The 22,758-nt window shown below is 33.3% G+C and overlaps 1 protein-coding gene across 2 annotated transcripts in view; it reads left to right on the top strand.

Annotated features, from left to right (window-relative positions):
• The window catches only part of LOC149787841 (protein Wnt-7b-like), a 152,150-nt gene that overhangs the window by 103,950 nt on the left and 25,442 nt on the right, over nt 1-22,758 (top strand). Inside the window, exons 1-2 of one of the 2 annotated variants that reach the window (XM_089974060.1) lie at nt 4,018-4,376; nt 13,989-14,218. In XM_089974060.1, coding sequence (XP_089830186.1) covers nt 4,297-4,376; nt 13,989-14,218 — 310 coding nt within the window. In that variant the 5' untranslated portion in view covers nt 4,018-4,296. Of the gene's footprint in view, nt 1-4,017; nt 4,377-13,988; nt 14,219-22,758 lie in introns of those variants that run through there. The other variant, XM_089974059.1, reaches the window with a different exon arrangement.

The raw sequence follows: 22,758 nt of genomic DNA, 5'->3' as shown, positions 1-22,758 counted from the left end.
TTGAGAGCAAAACGACAAAAAATATTTTCCTGTAGATCAATCAACTGAACCTATAAGGTAATATATATCATTTACTGATATTTTGAAGCTGCCAAGGATATAAACTGATATTAATTTGTTTTAAAAATTGATTCCTTTTTCATGTATTTTCATTTTCACCATATATATCATTATGATATATATCCGCTTTTCAAGGCAACGTACTTTTTTCGTCTGTTTTATTTATTTATTGTTTGAAATTGTATTTCATTTATTTATTTATTTATTTATTTATTTATTTATTTATTTATTTATGGGGTACTTTTGTTCAGAAATAAATTGTTTCTTTTCTAGATAAATATTACTTTTTAATTACACATATAGTCGAAGTCCTCCATAACAATAAAAAAAATTTTAAGTGCAAAAAAGTAACAATATTTGGACACTTAGTTTAATGTAAGTAGACAAAACAATTCCGACATATCAATCTAGAAATTCCGGTACAGAAAATGATCTTATAATAGCAAGCAAAATAAAATAATAATAAATGTCATGAACTCAAGTTTAAAGAAAAGGATTCATCTCGCTAAATATAAAGGCATACCAATAAATAACTCCAACTGTTTGCTTTTTTCCTGCTGAGCGGCGAGGTAATCAGTTCTAATATACAGAAATTTTCACATGTATATATAAACTCGTACGAGAAATTTGTCTCCATTTTATTTGTATTGAATTATACGTTCGTAAACTGACCTTCAGAAAACCGAATAGAACTTTAAAAAAAGAAACGACGTCTTGAAATTCCAGTCCTTTCATTTAAAGTTAGTTCATGCTTGTTTAAGGCTGTGCACTTTAATTGCAGTTGAAGATTATAAAAAGACATATAACTATTCATCACTGCCAATGTCAAAACCAAAAAACGGACTTACGATAAAGCACATTGGCAGTTACAATTATTGTTCACATTTACCTAATAGATGTACTTGTGTATCTTTCAAACTTCTCAGGTGTCTGTTAACGTGTGTGCCAGTCCATCGTACGCAAGCACTCACAAGCACGTATACACTTGCAACCGAGCTTTCCCAGGATTACCGTTACAAGTTTCATAAAGATATTATAGCCTTCTTTTTGTTGGCTGTCTTTCAAAAGCTTGCGTTCGCTGTTGTTGTTGACCGTCTTCTAAACGCTTGCTTTCGCTCTTGTTGTTGGCAGTCATTCAAACGCCTGTTTTCGCTCTTGTTGGCCGTCTTCTAAAGGCTTGCTTTCGTCAGATTGCATTAGAAAGAAGCTGAGTTCTACTGTTCAGAGATATCTTGGAGCAATGAAAATTTTCGGATGATTAGGAGTAAGCAAATTGACGTGAAATTCAAATAAAAGATTGCGCTAAAATGAGGCAGTTAGAAGAAAAAAGTTATTTTGGAAGCGTAACAACTGTTTTAGTGACACAATGAAAACATCGATCACTAATTATCGACAGACTGAGCTGCCAAAGACCGCCATGATGCAAAAAAGAGCATCCATAATGTTAATATCCTGGCACCAATCTATGCCCTATTGGTAGTTAAAACATTTACTTTACTTGGCTCCAGACCTTGGTATTGATGATTTCGTTATCATGGAATTGCCGAATACAAATCTTTAAAAACCTTGGAAGTGAATGTTAACAAGTTATTTAAAATCAATTTCTGGTCCTAATAGTAATGCATGCATATCATAATTCGTCATCGAAGTAAAGATCTACTAGAATGAAAACCCGAGCCACTTTTTCTTATGAACCGAACAGCAGTTCCTGATTGTTTATGAGTGATAACAATACTAAATCCTAACTGGTAATCCATTATTTTTACAAAATGAAACTATTGCTTTACTGAACAAGATGAATGAAAATATATAAATTACACTTTTTCCATAGTGACAAACATTACCACAGTGAAATAACGATACCAGTTTAATATACCAATTATTGTACATTTCATATGCTGGATACCAAACCAAAGCAGTTACTCGGACACCTCATAAACTTCATATAGCCAACGGATATATCTACTTAACATAGATTCATCTCAAATTTATTCTCTTTCATATCGAAACAAATGCAAACTCTAAAATACAGAATGACTGGCCATAATTGCATTGATCTGATTTAAGTATTATTTCACGTAAATATAGATGTGACACACTTAATAAATTAGAAAACTGCCTTTCACAGAAAACAAGAGTATATGTTGTATTATAATGATTTAAATCAAAACGTTATGAGTAAGAGTTTACCCATTATGTACAAAACCAATGCACACGAATCATACCAAAAGAGTACTAAATACCATAATGAACTCAACAAGATTAAACGACGATAAGCTATACATTCTGATACAGAATTATGTAGATACGTTATTCTAAATTTCTTGATATAATCTATAAATCGTTCTCTCCCACAAGTTTATCCTTAATGTGCAAATTAATTTAGAAAACGTGTATTTCATATACATTTATCTATAGGTCTACGCTTGATGAAGTTTTGTAAAGAATCTCTCTCATACGAAAATATATATTTTTTCCTTCATACATTTGACAGAGCAATTATTAAATAATAATTCTGGTATAAACGCTGTAAAATAAACATACAGAGAAATATTACTTGCATGTAGTTCTCTGGTTTGAAAAAAAAGTCAACGGGTAGTCGAACACGTGTGTTTCGAAGAGGTCTTAGTACACCCAAAATTAAGTATAATAAATACTTTATACTTTGGTGCATAATATAATACACGTCCAACAGCTTCACCAGTGTTACTGCCTTTTAGCAATGTAACGTGCTGCATTAGACTGGGGTATTTTTATATGTTGGGTTTCACTGATGGACAAGTATCAAGTTAAAAACCCAAGACACAACATTTCGATATATAAATTTCACTTTTCTTCATCATCTCCCTGTATGATAAAACAAATTTGCTGAGGGAGACAGAAGTCCATGGAGGCATATGTATGTATGTATGTATGTATGTATGTATGTATGTATGTATGTATGTATGTATGTATGTATATATATATATATATATATATATATATATATATATATATATATATATATATATATATATATATATGTGTGTGTGTGTGTGTATGTATGTATATGTGTGTGTGTGTCTGTGTGTGTGTGTGTGTGTGTGAAGAAGTCTACTGTAAAATCTCTCCCATGTTTATATCAAAGATTCCTTGCTAATTTCGTTCAATTTATAAACTTGTATTCTTACTTTGGAGTATTAATCTACTTACTTATTCACATGTGCTTGCTACTCGTGAAATCATTCACACAAAAAAAGAAAACAAGCGAGACAACCCAAAACAAGTGTGTAATCCTAAAATGATCTAGTTGACATATCTCTATATTTGGATGCGTTAAGATCTACATCTGTGCATATTTAATATATATATTTCTTGCGTGGTCATGTATGTATGTATGTATGTATGTATGTATGTATGTATGTTTTTCCCTATGTGCGCTTGTAAATAAAAATAATTTACATAATAAAAGCGCATTTTAAATAAACATCATTATATAGTAAGGTAATTAAAGAGGTTAGTAGAAAAAAGAATAATCAGAATGCGTGGTTCAAGTTTTTCTTTTTTCTTTTATAAAGTTTGGCAGTGTACGACGACAGTTAAACTGATACGATGTAACGAGATGTATTATTATTGAGGGAGTTTACAGAGTTATAGGTAAAGTAATCCTCCTCTTAAGTAGGGTATTTTTGGCCCACAGCATGTATCGATATATCGTAGACATAGTATGCTTCAATAGGCGACAGTGACTTTAGGTAAAGGCTTTATGATCTATAGTTTACACCCTACAACTTGTTACTTCCGACATGTGAAGAGCTGAGGGCGGGGTCATGATGGGAAATCATGCGTTTCAGCCAATCAAAGCTCATCGGCTGTAGGGGGCCCTCGGCAATGATGGTATCTGTCAATAGCAGACCAATCATATAAACAGACATATGAAAAGAAGACGAAATCTTTTCGAACAAATCGTCTGTATGTGTAGTGTTATGTGACATGTGGACGTTTGTAACATGGTGTGAAAATCACAATAGATAAAAACCACTTAACTTAGAATGTTATATTCCATACCTGGATATATACCCGCTGTTCTATCTCACAATATATAAATCTTTGAAATAAGATTTTCGGAGATTTCCAGATAGCATAAGTGAACAAGAGTATCTACATGTTGAAAAGGCCAAGAGGAATCCCCAGTAAGGGCCACCCAGCCCCTCTCTGTTGACTGGGCGAATATGTCCATGGATCGGAAGCCAAGCAATGGGATCAAGGGCCAGCCGAAAAACTAAAGTTCTGCTTGGCTTGGGGTACCTTCTCTACTGCGTGTACGGCAATTTTTTGTGAGTAGTCACTTTTGCATTGGAATATGCTATTAGTCAAGCCCGTTGCCTGTCGGATATAGTTTATCCCAGATATAGTATTTATGTAATTCTTGCGTGTTCCCATGACAACTTTTGACCCTCCGCATGATGATAAATATTTGTTGCATGGTCACACGTGTTGGAGTAATACATCAGGAAATGATACGAGAAATGACTGGTATAGACTACTATTACTAAATAAAAATTTCAGCATTTCAGTTGTATTGAATGCCCGTAGTGCATAATATTAAATTGGATTTCTAATTAAAATAATTCTCATTTGCTAGTTTTGAGTATGATTGAAAAAACAATCCGGTAATCTTGTGGCGTATATAATCAATATTGTATTCTTTGTAGGGATTCATAGCGCTTTGTATTTGCAAATCAATACACAAGGATCAGCGAGTGTCAGTATTTCAATTTGAGGGATGTGTACTGTGTATGATTATGAAATTCATATTTTCAAGATATTATTTAGGAGTAATTGACACTCATCTGTCATCCTGCTGTGTACAGTGTCAAGCGGATTTGCATATTAAAATTCAGATGTTCACTTTGTGAAATCCAGAAATGTTTTCTGCTGGCACATGTCGAGTATCTAGTATGGTGGATTAATGTCATGGAATTTTGTTTCCTTGGAAGATGATCACCGGATTTCTTGGTTTTCGTGTAATTTCTTCGTGTTATTTATTCATCTCGTATATAAATGCGACATTGATTTCAATTGTAAGTATATACTGGGGTTAAGTAAAACATGAACCAGCTGTTGTGTATGTGTGTGTGTGTGTGTGTGTGTGTCTGTGTGCTGTGCATGCATGCGTGCGATTTCTCTTTTAAAGTTTTTGTAGCAACGTGAGATTTCATCGGATTAGTTACCTGACCAATCGTATCCGGTATAATCTCACAATAAATATTAAGATAAATATATATGTCCATTTAATTGTAGTGACTTAACGTATTTTTCTTTGTAAGTTATATACATTTGCATGTTTTATTTAAGAGCAGTTGACTGTATTCACCTTGAAAAAGGTAGGACATTCGCGTATGGCCGAAAATGGTTTAATTACAGATCAGACACACACCATATATAAATAATTTTGTAAGAAACATATTTGCTTCCAAAAGTATTGTTGATATTTGCTTTTTGTTTAGAATATATATATATATATATATATATATATATATATATATATATATATATATATATATATATATATATATATATATATATATATATATATATATATATATCGTTAACAGTCGAGGCACAAAGTAATATTTAAATCACAATCTCAGAAATTTGTTGTCTCTAAATGACATTTATTTTTAATTGACCGAAGAGATTTTTTTTAAAGATGTAATCATTTAATGAAACCAAAAATGTGTAAAGGAGGATACCGGAATATTGTCTTTATATTGATCATTTCGATTGTATCATGGTTAAGAAGTAACACGCAAAACAATACACGAAACAATACACGAAACAATACACGAAACAAGACACGAAACAATACACGAAACACAGACACATAACGAACGATCGTCAACCGTTGCGCCTAAACAACTGAATTGATTTGAACATTAAAACTCTCAATACCATACCCGAAGTGCACATTCCGTACCCAATAGCGATTTCACACAAGAAAGTCAAGATCAGGCTCAAAACCCCGAAATAGGACATGATACCTGTGGTGCCACCAACATGAATCTGAGCCTGAGCATGGACTTTCTTGCCCAAAAAGCTTTGAGAATACGTGGCCTAGGTTTACACTGTATTGAGTTTGGTACGCATATTTATCTTGTATATTTCCTTTCTAAGTGGATTGCTTTGTGTTTAAAATATAAAGAGGATAACATAAGTTGTAATACAGTTAAAATGGCACATCCCCATTTCTGACATTGAGTTATTCTATTCACCATACTTTGCAAGCGTCTTAGCGCACATAAAGGTGCACTTTTTTTTTTACACGCCATTTACGCAAACACGGAAAATTAATTGTAATACGTTGAAATGGAGACCAAAGACAGTGACTTGAACGAGAACAATGTATACTAGTCCAGTTTGCTTCGTCTTATTTTTTACCGATATATTTTGAGATTGAAAATATATACATTATAACATGACCAGTGAAAGGGCGGTGTCAAATACCATATCATATTCTGTTTTGCCGTTAGTGTAAACTTAGACGAGCTCTGTGATGAATAATCGAGTGGAAGCCGTTTTCTTTTAATAATGTATGATCCTATTAGCAAACAGTGCTAAAGTATTTATTTGAAAGGAAAATTATACTTTATTTTCATCCCTTCAGATACTGCTAATATGTCCGAATATAAACACACTGTATTCATTTACTTTCGATAAATACCACTATAATGTTGTTTAATGTCATGAAGTACATATGTCCGGGACAATAAATTAAATGTGACATAACACGAAGCATGTATACGTAACGGACGACAGTCCACTGTCGCGCGTAACCCGGAATCTTAAAACATTATTTGTTGTTTCGAGTGCAGTGCTACAGAAAATGTCCTCTGGGTGCTCCAACAAGTAGTAAGTAATTGCCTGAGGTTAAAGGAATAGATCTGCAATCTTTGTCAGACAAGGGCACATTTTTAACACCTGTCTTCTTAGAAGATCGTATCTTAGAGAAGATAGAATAAAATTTGTGCTTATTCATGCATATTTGTCAGAATACTGGCTGAGGTCTATCCCACGATTACCTGTATTTGTCAATTGAAGTCTGAACTTATGTCAATACATAAATGCACACCTCAGCTATGATACACCATTGAATGTATATGTAATTGCAATTGAGAACTCTTTCTTCTTGCATATAGCATGTGAATTTCGATCCGATATAATTAAAATCAATAATCAAAATCAGTTAATATATTTACCGCTTTATAGTATAGGGAATAATTCAATAAATTCACACATACATAGGAATACGACGTGCTTGAAGTTTAAATAAATATTACACTCATAGGAATTCAAATGTACATATGCAAGACACGAGCGCTAGTCTAAACTTACTTTTGCTGTGAAATATTGTTGATTCATGCATGCTGGAGAGTACATATTCCCCCATCTCTACAGTATACATAATGATGCTCTGTTAATCACTCCACTGTCTGTCTGTCTGCATGCATGCATGCCTGCCTGTCTGTCTGAGTATGTATGTATGTATGTATGTATGTATGTATGTATGTATGTATGTAGGTAGGTAGGTAGGTAGGTAGGTAGGTTAGTAGGTATGTATGTATGTATGTATGTATGTAGATAGGTAGTTAGTGACGTACTCAACTAATGATTAGTAAATGCGGTCATCGCTTTCTTCCAGCCTAAACACCGTATATCGGCCAGGATGGGCTACTGTTGTGAATTTCTGTGGGCGTTTGCTCCAACAACGTCATCACTAAAAACCTACGTGTGTTGTTGTGCCCCAAAACACCTTATCCAAACTTATAGACCATTATTAGACCTTCTTTCAAATATTGGAAGAGGTATTTTTTTCTTGGCTCTGTAATCGGCAAGACGTTAATTACTTTTATCTGTTTTGCGTCGTTCACCTTGAGCTTTGCTGTTCTACGGCAGATTCTGATAAATCCAGAAAACGATATGGCACTTCGTCCCCTCCGGCTTGACTAGCTTGTACACAATTTTCTTAACTTTAAATATATCAAGATGAGAGCAAGAGAAGTCATTTGATGTAAACAAATAGTAATGTCCTTGTCTGGGAAGGGTGTTACCCTGATTTTGACTTGATTGTTTGTGGTACTAACTGGTCGCTACTTTCAACGAGCTTTGGACGTGATTTCTAATGGGTGAATGAAATTAATAACGGGAGCTAAATTCTTCAATACTTTATCATATATTATGATATCTTATTCTCTCTCAAACACACTAGTAAGCATCAATAAACAAATACACATAAACACATAAAATCACAAATATAGATAACCCAACGAATGCATATAAAAATGCCGTCCAAACAATACGCACAAAGCGAAAGAGGTGAAATAATAACCGTCAGGTGTGTAAATTACATTTTTTTAAAACTAATTAGCTGCTAATTACCTTCATTATCTTGTTCATGTAGAAAGTACTCCTAAGGTGCTTCTAGACCACAAGCCATACTTGTATTTTCTTTAGTAATGTACATGTATTGGTTTTGTTAACTTTTGAGTTACCTATAGAGTACCTTTACATTTACTGATGTTTAAAGATACGTTTTCCGGTTTAGATAATCCTATACAAGTTTTGATAGCTGGTTACTTTGCAATTAATATTATTACAAACTGAACGCTCATTATGCTTGTTGATTGTCGACGGCATATTATTATAAATACCCCCACACCCCTTTTTACCACACTGCTGGAATCTTCTTAGTGAAAGGGACACATATACTGCTTAAAAAAAGAAGTGCAGAAAGAACAAACACAAATTCTCAGACAATTGGGAATAAAAGACAAACTTTGGCCCGCAGTCATCAGCTGTGTACTGGTCTTTGTTGGATTGTCTCTGTGCCGAGAACTTCCAACAGTATGTTTATACACCTGCGATGATTATTTTTCTTGACAGAAAACACTCGGTACATATAATTACCCTTTGTATCGGTTTGCATTGCCCTACTTCAGTAAAAATGACTGTGTGCACATTATTAAATTACTAAACATCACCAACAATTTTTATTATAATTTTTGTGTGCATAGATATAAACAAATATTTTATGTATCGTTGGAACTGTGAATACTATATGTATCATTGGACAACGGACTATTATATGTAACATTGGACAACTGAATATTATATGTATAATTGGACAAATGAATTATATATATATATATATATATATATATATATATATATATATATATATATATATATATATATATATATATATATATATATATATATAAACAAATGAATATTATAAATATTATATGTATAATTGAACAAATGAATATTATATGCATAATTGGACAACTGAATAATATATGTAAATTAGACAACTGAATACTATGTGTATCATTGGACAACTGAATATGATACGTATCATTGGATAACTAAATATCATATGTATAACTGGACAACTGAATATTATACGTATCACTGGACAGCTGAATATTATATGTATAACTGGACAAGTGAATATTATATGTGTCATTGGAAAACGGACTATTATACGTATCATTGGACAAGTGACTATTATACGTATCATTGGACAAGTGACTATTATACGTATCATTGGACAAGTGACTATTATATGTATCATTGGACAAGTGAATATTATACGTATCATTGGACAAGTGACTATTATACGTATCATTGGACAAGTGAATATTATATGTGTCATTGGATAACGGACTATTATACGTATCATTGGACAAGTGACTATTATATGTATCATTGGACAAGTGACTATTATACGTATCATTGGACAAGTGAATATTATATGTATCATTGGACAAGTGAATATTATATGCATTATTGGACAACGGAATAATGAACATTATATGTACCACTGAACAATTGAATATTTAAAGTTCAACCATTCAATGTGCGCTGAGTTTTGAGTAGCAAATGCTAAAAGGAGAAAAAGTACCACATTATTATATTTACACCAAAATCAATGACAAGAAAAATTTTACAAGATTAAAAGAATTTTTAAAAAGACGACACACAAATATACATACACACATACCTGAATACATACATACATACATACATACATACATACACACACACACACACATACATACATACATACATGCATCCATACATCCATACATCCATACATATGACAATATTTATACTTGATATCCCTTTGCCATTTATTCAAAGAGCAACATTACAAATTATGAATAAGAAAATTCTAAAGAAAGAATAAGACTTATTTTTCTGCTATGTATTTACTTGTCTAAATATAGAATATAAATGTTTAAGAAATTCTGGAAGCCTCATGATAATTTTAGGTTTGTTTATATTAAGGTTCTAAATTTTTTATTCCAGTAAAATGTAGTCATATAGTAGGCCTAAAAATATCAAAGACGAACGAAAGAAAGGTAATGTAAAATAATTTTAAAGGGATTGTGGTTGGGTATCTTGACAACATACTGTATACTAATGAGAAGCAAATGATTAAATTCAGATATGAATTGATGCTATTATTTAGGGACGGACCATTTACTTTATATGGTGAGTTTTACTTGGATAATAACTTTTGTTAGAAATTATCCAGATCATTGCGCCAAGCTTAAATTAAAATAAGAAAAATAAATCGAAAGCCCATCTATCTCCGCATGTGGTACATCATTACTCAGGTCAATTGGGTTAAATATAAAGAAACGTCGGTTCATGGTTGTTCCATAGCTTTCCTTTGCGTGTGAGTATGAGTCAATTTACTATCTTTTTTACTTTTAAAGTGAAATCTACATATTTTAAAGACTATATTAGCTTCGAAATTTTATATGCATGCCACTTTTCCAATCCCCAAAATACTCTTTAATGTTGTTTTAAAACCTTACCTTTCACTCGGATCAAATTTGCTTGGATTTCGCTTAAGGGGTCTCTGAATTTTAGATCTATATTTTGATAGTTATTTTTTGTATTTATTACTTAATATACATGTAACTGAAGCAAAATACAAGTCATGTTATTCTCGTTTTACTTAATTTATAACTTTATCAGCATCACAGTAACTTTCAATGAATAAATGTTTCCTGAAGAAACGTGAAAGAATATGCGAATCAAGACAGCCACATGTTGCCGCGTTTACTACTACTACTACTACTACTACTTGTGCCTGGCTATCAAATTGTATACCTTCTTAAACCTACTTATTTAAGAATCTATTTATTCCGAACTACTCTGCCGCTACGGTGTCCTTTAAGTTGTAGACTTAGAGGGAAATGATTCTTTGAAATATCAATGCATTTCTATTTATTGATCGAGGAGTACTGGTAGTTTATGGAAATGAAAATGTTACGTGTAGCATGTATTATACGCACCGGTTATATGGAAGAAAGCTCAGGCTCTTATCGTGATTGTGGAACCGAAGCTCAGTCTATCGTAGGCGCTTGTCACGTGTATGTAACTGAAGTCTATCGCAGGCTCTCAGATCATCATGTATGTGTTAGAGGTATTTGGTTATCCGCAAAACTCGTCAAAAGCGTTTCTCTTAAACGGGGTTCGTATCCTTTCGTATGAATTTTCACTAAATCATCTAATACTGGTTTTAAAACTCACCTTAATGTTAGATTTGTTTGTTTCTGTTCTTAGTTTATTTGACATGTACAAAAAACAGCTGAGGTTGTAAACGAAATCTCTACAGAAGAAAATTGTATTATATATATATATATATATATATATATATATATATATATATATATATATATATATATATATATATATATATATATATATATATATATATATAAACGATTAAAACGGTCGTAATTTTTTGTATGTTAATTGAAATGCGATTTTGTTTGATACAGAACTGGTGATGAAACAATAATGGCTGTAATATATCCATGCAGTTACACATGACAATGCTATATATCCATGCAGTTACACATGACAATGCTATATATCCATGCAGTTATACATGACATTGATATACCGTTTTAAAGTCATTGTACATCATATTATTGCAAAACTTTTGATTTGTTTTTAACCGACACGCGAGTTTTTAAACAAAATGCCTTTTTTAATGATAATATATTTCCATAGGATGGCTATTCATTTTTCTTTTTCTTTTATTTATTTATTTCAACATACTATTTATTCATTTAAATAGCAGAAATATTTATGTTTGCATTTACGGACAGCTTTTGGTGCTTCCGATAAATTTCTTGTCTTTGTTTACTTAAAGAGATAATCAGCCACCATCTTGCCATATAAAGCTATAGAGTCGAGCACACTTTCTGTTTACTACTTTACAACAGCTTTTCTTGATGGTCTTTTTTTGTTTCCAATGCGGTAGAACATGTTAATGTCTTTAGTGGTGCATAGGGACAGTTTTATTCCTTTCAGTATTTGTTTGCGTTGCTACATTCTGAAAAGTATGTTACTGTCGCTTCTAGTAAATGTGCAGTGATATTAAAGTTAGCTTTCTTTTTCGGGTTAATTTTGTTTCCACTTATCTTTCTTTCTTTCTTTCTTTCTTTCTTTCTTTTAAATGTACTATCTTACATCCATAATAGCAGAAATAACACTAATATCATCATGGTTTGCAATTCTCATTCATTTGCCTTGTATTATGTTACATGTACATTTTTAAACAGAATTAGAATTTGACTTGCATCATTTTCGATTTTTACAGCTCATCGGTAGAGGTTGTTAAAGTAGTAAATATAATTTAAATGTAAATTCTGACATCTTAAATATCTGCTCAACATGACAACTGGTTTTGGAAATGAAATCATCGCAAATTACTCGTATGAATTTAAATGTGTGTGTCTGTTGAGATGATAGTCTCATTTGTATACTCATTAAGAACCCAGAAACTGTACGAAAAAACATGAAATTAATGTTATTATGAATCATTAAAGCCAGAATCAAGCAACGTATGCTTTTTTATATAAAAAAGCGCATGTTCTTTTTCATATCTGGAGATCAGTACTTTAGTAAAGATGGCGTTGAAACTGAAATGCTAATACTGTTTCGTATATTTTCGAGGTGTTAGTATTCATGAATTATAGTCACGTGTGACTGAATGTAATTTTTTTTTTAAATATATATTTTGAACTAACAGTTATTTTTAGTTAAATTGACCAAATGTTGACAACATTCTTTCTTGGATGTTTTTTTTTTTTTTTGTAATGATTTAGTTTAAATTTAGCTGATGGATGATAAACGGCTGGTGGCTGACTACAGATTGAACTTACAAATCAATGCAAGATTAAATTTTAATTATTTTAATGTTGCACCAAACACCAGCGAAAAGATGAACAGCAACACTTTTTTACTGTCATGGGGCTTGAATATATTCCGTCGCCATCATAATCCATTTGTTCGTACATGTAGTCTACATTTAAATGTCCTCCTGTCTTTGATGTTGTGCTGGAGCGTCTACGAGAGTCGCCACTCGAATCATTTCCGTTTCCATGTTTCTTTTGATCTTTCAGCGTCTAGACTATTTCGTGTGATGCTTAAAATCTTAAAGTATGTGTCTTGAACACAGTAAAACATAAAAGCAGATAAATTTTACCTGAAAAAAAATACTGCATTTAAATTAACAACGGGCTTTCTTACAACACTTGACTCATTAGTTAAAATACCCCAAGTAGTGGTGATGTAGAAAGAATATATGTATAAAGTGTGATGTAAACATCACGTTATTTAAGAAATTTATAAGAAATTGGAAATGGTACATATTTTTTTATATAAATTAAACGCCAATTCATTCGTTGTCTGGACGAATTTCTCCATGCTATATCTGTTTAGTCTCTTCATTCTCCATTGTGGGCCCAGCTATTGACATAACGCGTATCGTATACTACAGTTTTCTATCCATATGAGTGATTCAATGTTTAAAAGGTAGCGACCATTTCTACATATATCATTTATATGTTGTATTGCAGAGCACTTTCGTCCGTTGTGGCTCTTGGGGCCAACATTATCTGCAACAAAATACCCGGCCTAGCTCCCCGTCAGAGAGCGATATGTCGCAGTAGACCTGACGCAATAGTTGCCATTGGAGAGGGGGTAAAATTGGGGATTGCTGAGTGCCAGTATCAATTCAGAAACATGAGGTGGAATTGTAGCAGCGTATCAGAAGACGATTCTGTATTTGGAGTTCAGCATAAGAGAGGTAAATAATCTAAATGCGAGTGAATAGAATCAACCCTACTTGGTGTTGATAACACCAAAGTCGATGCAGGTTTGAGGTTTGTCCTTCCTTTTTAGTTCATTCCAATGAATGTCATGCATGATGTATCTGAACCTACGTCCGCTAGATGTGCACGACATGTTTTAAACCAGCATTTAGCCTTGGTAAAACACGAATCCGAGTCTGAGCGAAGAGAACAAGCAATTGTGTTTCTTTTTATGCTTGCATCATAGATGTTGATTTGGGTCTGAGAGTACACGACGGACCTTACTTTTAAGGTTTGCCAGTTCTGTTTGCACATATTCATTTTGTGAACTTCATAGGTAAATTATAACAAGACAAGCCCCATAACTGTTTTAAGTTTCTGATATTTTAAGGTTTCGTAAATGTACTTTGAAAAAAGTAATATCTTCACTATGAAAATTCGTTTCTGTTGTTTAAGTACAGGTACATTTGGTGTGATTGGTACTATTTACGGAACCACTCTTGTGACATAATTGGTTAGAGCGTATGGGTAGGCGGGTTTTATCCCCGCACGAGTCATACCAAAGACATAAAAATGGTACTTGCATCTGCCCCGCCAGACGCTCAGCATTAATGGTTTAGTGTTAGGACTGGTTGACCTGGTGTCAGGATAATGTGACTGGGTGGGACATGATGCTACATGTCTGTGTCATGATGCCACAGTGCTAGACATGACTATAAACTACCACACCGCAGACATCGCAGCGATATGACTGAAATATCCCACCGGCACTTCTTAAGAAGAAAATACCAACATAAAATCTACAAAGTCATTCCGATGCTGTCCATAAAGTTAGACAATTTTTATTATTACTGGGTGGTGGAAGTTTTAACGGCACTTTTAACTCATTACTGACTCTATCATGCCTAGAAAATGGGAGTTAAGAGTCTTTAAATTCTGGTTTCATATGCATGAAGATTCCTTAATTCCGTTTCTAACTGTAATACCCCCCCCCCCCCATTTAACTCAAGTTTGTTTGATTATTTGTTTAATAAACTCAGTTATTTTGGATATAATTGAAATCACATTCTTTTTCACTGCTAACAAAATAGAATTTTCTTTCTTCATTAACAATTGATCTTTTGTTATGCTTAAAACCTCTGTGAACATACATTCGATATGTTATACCCGTGGGTCATGCCCGCGTGTAAAAACTGTCGTCATCGTCATAATTTCTGATGACTGCTGATACAGACAATCAATATTCAATGGCCATTAAGGACTGAGCAACCACCATTTTTTATGGAATGGTCTGATCCTTTAGTACCTTCATCTTTTTAATGAATCTTCAAACGACAATTCATGTCAGATGGACAGTCATATGGCCGTCTACTTAAATATCTTCCAGCGAATTATGTTAATTCTCCATACATCCTGTCGCATTACGTTGCTATAAATTCTTCGAATAATCCAGTATACATTGATATTATGCTACTTTCAGGCTTCAAAGTTTAATCGCTTTGGAAGATACCGTATCATTCTAAACCTAAAAGTCCGTCTTAATTTGTAATCGAAGATCGAAAAATTTAAATAAAAACCCCGGAAATAAATAGCACTAGAAAAGTTAGTATTTTAATAAATTAAGTTCAAGGGAGTAACGGCAGTGAATTTTTTTGAAATACTAAGTTTAAATTTCTAGCATCGGGCGCGTACCAAGTATAAGAACATTTACGTAACAGGTTCGTCAAACAAGTATAATATAGAATGCTTAAGTCGTGTTTTAACTTCCTTTGTTGGCGACAGAAGGTATTCTTTTTCAGCTGATTCATTTAAGAGACAATGCATCACGTATTGGTCATAGTTTTGTAAAAGACCGTATTTTTTACCCTTAGGTCTCAGGCTAATTATGCAGAAAAATTATGCACACTATCTGCACATCTTTATATGCTAACAATGACAAAAAGGTATATCTTAACTCTTGAGTAATTGTCATTTAGATCGCCTGAATGTAGATACCATTCACACAGGTTGTTGTGTATGAATTACAACAAAAAGAATTTGCTGCCGCCTCGAAAAGACAAAGAGTTACATTCTTTCGTTTGTTGAGGTCGTAAGGCTATGTTGTTGCCTTCCCGAGGTTATTGTAATAACAACGACCCGGCTTCTTGTCAAAAAAAGGAAAGACAATTTGTTCGAGTTAATTTTCCTGTCATGTGTGGTGCCGTTAAAGGAGATTGTGTTATTATTTTGCATTTGACGTCTTTAGTGCAGACGTTGTAATGATATTAATTTAGTATATATATGCGGTATTATTCATTGACTAGGCCAATAGCATGTCAGTCAGGGTGTTTCAGTTACGTTTACAGGGAGATAAAGTAGCAGGGTTGACACCAGCTACGTGAGGGAGACATATCACACACTATTAAAGAGAATAACATACCGCCAAAACAGCAATATTCCTTACCAACGGGGTGATATTTTGTTTGGAATACGTTTTCCTTAATCATCATTAACTATTTACCTCGCTTTGTTCTACACGTTAGTCTTCATAAGTTTGTTAATAATATCGCAATAATTGAAATTTATGCAATGACTGACATATTGTGCGAGTTTAACTGCTAGGAGGTGTCCGATTTTTTTCTCTATAATTTGCAAGATAACTCATTTTAGGGTTCATACACATTGTCCTTCAACGAGATACGATTTCTCTATCTACGTAATTGCAAGTTAAAGCGAATGAAGCATTTCTGTCATAGTTCATGGAGCACGTCCAACAACTACATGTAAAACAAAAGCGTCAGTCATTTTAGATGCGATAGTTTAATTGCCTACTTCGTCTGGTATGTCATGTATCAGCCAGATATAATATCTATTTATTTATGGGTTTTTTAAGGCCAAAGGTTGCCGGCTTTTGCAGCATTCAAACAATGGACAGTCAAATTATAGTTATGTATGTATGTATGTATGTATGTATGTGTGTGTGTGTGTGTGTGTGTGTGTGTGTGTATGTGTGTGTGTGTGTAAAATGATATTAAAATTGTAAATTTATGTTTTGTTCAAGCTTAATTGTGATTGTATAAAATATGTATGCATGCTTCTCCTGAATCACACTCATTTGAAAACGGTATGTCATCCAGCAGTGTGAAATGTCATTAAAATTCTATCTTCATTTCTAGTTGGAGATGAGCTCAGATTGTATTTATCTCGCAAAAGTTGTAATTTGGAGTTTGAGGAGATAATGATAATCAACTACTTAACCTCTGTCATTACACAATTTAAATATTTTTGACTACAGCCATTTTGCTCAGAATCGTCAAGAATACATATATTTAAGCATTTTCACGGTGTCAAATATTATTATTATTGTTGTTGTTGCTATTTTATACTTATTTATTTATTATTGTTTTTGTTGTTTTTCTTTTTCTTCTTCTTCATCTGATTATTAATGTTGTTATTATTATTATTATTATTGTTGTTGTCAGTGTTGATTATTAGTTGTTATTTATTTATTTATTATTATTGTTATTGTTTTTATTTTTCTTATTCTTCTTTTTCTTCTTATTATTACTAATGTTATTTATTATTATTATTATTATTATTATCACCCGCAAATCATCTGACCGTGCGAATAAGTATATTACTAATATATCTATATAGTTATAAAGACTGTCTTACAGAAGTTTATCCATGGTCGACAACATCAGGTGAAAGTTTAGTTTGCATAAAAAACTCTTTTACGGGCAAAACAATTCAAATAATCATGTCTAGACAGATATTTCAGTTGCGATTCAGTCATGTAATACTTTTTTCTATGCAGAGCTACATTATTGATGACAACTAACGATTATTTAATAACGCAATTGCTTATGTGACATTCCATTTTTATTATGACCAGTACTTCTTGTGTATATGGATGTGAGTGTAGTTTCTGTAAATCGGCATGTACTAATACAATAAGTCGTCCCGATACTGATACAGTAATAAGCGTGTGTGTGTGTGTGTGTGTGTGTGTGTGTGTGTGTGATTTGGATTTTTAACGTAGCTTTAAAAGAAAATCAGTCGTATCTTTACGATGTCTGCAATGTGGCAGTTTATAATTATGCCTAGCAATGGTACATGTAGCATGATGTCCCACCCAGTCACATTATCCTGACACCAGGCCGAATAGTCCTAACACTAACCTCTTAATGCTGAGCACCAAGCGAGGCAGCTGTTAGTACCATTTTTATAAGTCTTTGGTATGACTCGGCTGGTGATCGAACCCACGACCTCCCGCATCTGAGGCGGACGCTCTAATCACTAGGCCACCGGAGCGGTCAAGTAATAAGTCGTACCATACACTGATACAGTAATAAGTCGTACAAGACACTGATACAGTAATAACTCGTACTAAACACTGATACAATAATAACTCGTACAAGACACTGATACAGTAATAGCGCGTACTAAACACTGATACAGTAGTAATGTCGTACAAGACACTGATACAGTAATAAGTCGTACTAAACACTGATACAGTAATAACTCGTACTAAACACTGATACAGTAATAACTCGTACTAAACACTGATACAGTAATACCTCGTACTAAACACTGACACAGTAATAACTCGTACTAAACACTGATACAATAGCAATGTCGTACAAGACTGATACAGTAATAATTCGTACTAAACACTGATACAGTAGTAATGTCGTACAACATACTAATACAGTAGTAAGTCGTACTATACACTGATACAGTAATAACTCGTACTAAACACTGATACAGTAGTAAGTCGTACTATACACTAATACAGTAATAACTCGTACTAAACACTGATACAGTAGTAATTCGTACTAAACACTTATACAGTAGTAATGTCTTACAAGACAATGATACAGTAATAAGTCGTACAAGACACTGATACAGTAATAAGTCGTACTAAACACTGATACAGTAATAAGTCGTATAATATACTGATACAGTAATAACTCGTACTAAACACTGATACAATAATAACTCGTTCGAAACAGTAATAAATCGTATTTCGATATCTATTTTGATGACTATAAATATATCTGCTTACTTTTCCATCGAAAGACGAACAGGAATAGAAAATAAGTTTTTAAAGTCAGAGAACATTTTCGTCCCTTGGATCAATTTTTTTTTCACATCAGAAAGTTGTTCAGCTACACATGTAATGCTGATGCACAAAATGACCAGCCATTGACCCTGTCTGATATTGTATTGGCAAATTTAAAAAAAAATGACCAGCCATTGAACCTGTCTGATATTGTATTGGCAATTTTAAAAAAATGACCAGCCATTGAACCTGTCTGATATTGTATTGGCAATTTTAAATAAAATGACCAGCCGTTGAACCTGTCTGATATTGTATTGGCAATTTAAAAAAAAATGACCAGCCATTGAACCTGTCTGATATTGTATTGGCAATTTTTAAAAAAATGACCAGCCATTGAACCTGTCTGATATTGTATTGGCAATTTTAAAAAAAATGACCAGCCATTGAACCTATCTGATATTGTATTGGCAAATTTAAAAAAATGACCAGCCATTGAACCTATCTGATAATGTATTGGCAAATTTAAAATAATGACCAGCCATTGAACCTGTCTGATACTGTATTGGCAAATTTAAAAAAAATGACCAGCCATTGAACCTATCTGATATTGTATTGGCAATTTTAAAAAAAAATGACCAGCCATTGAACCTGTCTGATATTGTATTGGCAATTTTAAAAAAAATGACCAGCCATTGAACCTGTCTGATATTGTATTGGCAATTTTAAAAAAAATGACCAGCCATTGAACCTGTCTGATATTGTATTGGCAAATTTAAAAAAATGACCAGCCATTGAACCTGTCTGATATTGTATTGGCAAATTTAAAAAAAATGACCAGCCATTGAACCTATCTGATATTGTATTGGCAAATTTAAAAAATGACCAGATTACCGCATGCAAACTACTCATGTTTAAAATATCTATTATATAGGATCATGCATATTAATTTCGATATTGTAAATACCGCCATATTACTAGTGTAACAAATATCGTCACCACCACTACCACTACTGCTTCTGCTGTTTCTTTTTTTACAACAACGTGTTATAGTTAAAGCTACACTCACTTGTACTTCTGAACTGCCGTCTACTACTATTACCACAACAGTGCTGCTAATAGTCAATCTCCAGTACGTTGTCTGAGGTTTAAGTAGTAATTTATATACATATACTGGTACAACAGTAATTCTTCTTGAATTTTCTTTATCAATTTAAGTTTGTTCTAAGTTGTTAGTTTATACCCTTGCCATAAGGCGGACTTCTGTTATTTTATGATATTTTCCGTCCGTCTGCCTTTTGGCGATGTCTTTTCTGTAGAATACCTAGATTGCCTGCTGTCTGCAGTTACTAAACCTTGTGGATCGATTACACTTTGGGTAAGGAAGAATAGTTCATTTTGGATTTTAAAAACTCTAAGGTCAAGGTCACTGTGACAGAAGAAAAATGATTTCCGCAAAATACATACGGTTCTCCAGCATCTACAGTAAGTAAACTTTGTGAATATTTTTCATTAGTAAGGAAGAACCGAAGCAATTTTTGTGTCGAAAAGTGAAACGTTAAGGCCACTTTGACTGAAAGAAGCAAAATGGTTTCAGCACAATACGTCGAGTTCTCATCATTTAAATTTACAATACTTTAAGAATGGCTGGTACATGAAGTAGGAAATAAGCATGTCGGTGTTGGAGTCGAAAGGCCAAATGTCATTGTCACTGTTAGTTAACAAAGTTAAAATGGTTTCTGCACAGTAATTTTTATTCTACGTAACACACGGAAAACAAACTTCATGGATAGGTTACACTTTAGGAAAAGAAAATGTCTGTCAATTTGGGTCAACACTTCAGTAATCAAGGTTACTGTGACTGAAAGTAGAAAAATTGTTTCCGCATAATTTTTTCAGTTATGGAATATGTACGTTCGTCAAAGTTTGTGGATGAGCTTCGTGCTGAGTAAGTCGGAAGTTCATTGATTTTCGGGTCAAATGTGAATAGTCATTGTCAATATGACTAAACGAAAACAAATGATTTTTGCGTAATAACTCTAGTTCTAGACCACGTATCTTAACAACGTTTGTGTAGGACTTAAACTTAAGGTATGGAAGAGGCCTATTGAATATGAGGTAAAAGATCAAAGGTCATGGCCATTGTGACTAAAATAATGACTTTTGCCGAATGACTTTTGTTCTAAAATAATTTCCTTGACCAAAGATTGTCGCTGGCAATACAGAAGTCTTTTGATTCTGGGATCTAAAGATCAGAGGTCACATTCATGGTAAGTCTAATAAAGTTAATAATGACTTTTGCACCATACATTTAGTTCAAGACCGCCTAACTTAACCAAAGGTCGAGGTCGTGAGCAGCCGTTGGTCTATGATCTCAATGTCGCATTAGTTTCTTCATGGATGACAATCAAACAAGGGGTGGACGAATAGTGTTACATGCACGGTATTCTTGATTGGTCTTGTACTTATTATTTTTACAGCAATTGTTTGTTTCCACAAAAACAACCATAAGCCCAGGTCAGTTTGTGCTCCTTACCTGTCATATCACACAGGTGTTTTTCTTCCGAGTTTCCTCTTCTTAACAGGTAATGATAAAAGCACACATTACGAGCCAGATTAAACCCAAATAATTATGGCGAATCAAAAGCGATTCAAGCGATAAATAAATCTACAGTGTCTGTCTTGACCGTTGATTATTTCAGAATGTTTTTTGTGTGACCCAATTGTGTGGAATTAACTTTAATTGACAAACTTCACTTCATAGCTATTATTGCTATATACAAGCCCGTAATGAGGTGTTATCTATTTACTGCCCCTAATCATCTTTCATAACTGTCTAGATTAATTCGATAGCTTGCAAATTTGATAGATATTAGACACCTGTAGAAAAGCGAGAATCGTCTTACATTGAATATCTCATTTTGTAGCGTGACACCATTTTAATAAATAGTTAATCTATCTTTCATTGTCATTATCATTCTGCTATAAAGTCCTCATATTAAGAAGAAAAACAGTTCATGTAATAATACAGATTCCCTGTCATCTGGAGTGACGTTGATTCGTTTAGATTTGCAATGCCAAACCATTTAAATTAAATCTGGTTTTACTTTTTCATGGTCATACAAACGTATCTGATGATATCTGGTAAGGAAAAAAAAGTGCACTGAAATGTCCTGATCGAATTTCTGTATGCCTTAAAGTTTATTTTTGTTGTTGATATTTGCAGAATTAGTAAAAAACTATTTTTAATTTTAGAGCACACTGACAATGACCGGTATATTAGCGATGTACTAAATATTAGTACTTTGGGGGATTAATTTGACTGTTATTTTTTTCTTTCCATGGGCGTCCGCACATAGGGGCGGGGCCGTCACTTGCCCCCCCCCCCCCCCCGAATATCGCCTCTAAACATGTTTTGGTATACAGTCATAAAACTTAATAGCTGACCATTACACATTCCATGTTTGCCCCCCTCCCCCCCCCGATTAATTCTGC

This window comes from Sinohyriopsis cumingii, chromosome 11 (genome assembly GCF_028554795.1).
Source record: "Sinohyriopsis cumingii isolate HCF-2022 chromosome 11, ASM2855479v2, whole genome shotgun sequence".
Lineage (NCBI taxonomy): Eukaryota > Metazoa > Mollusca > Bivalvia > Unionida > Unionidae > Sinohyriopsis > Sinohyriopsis cumingii.
The sequence above is the reverse complement of the archived record's forward strand: the minus strand, read 5'-3'. Positions and strand labels throughout refer to the sequence as shown.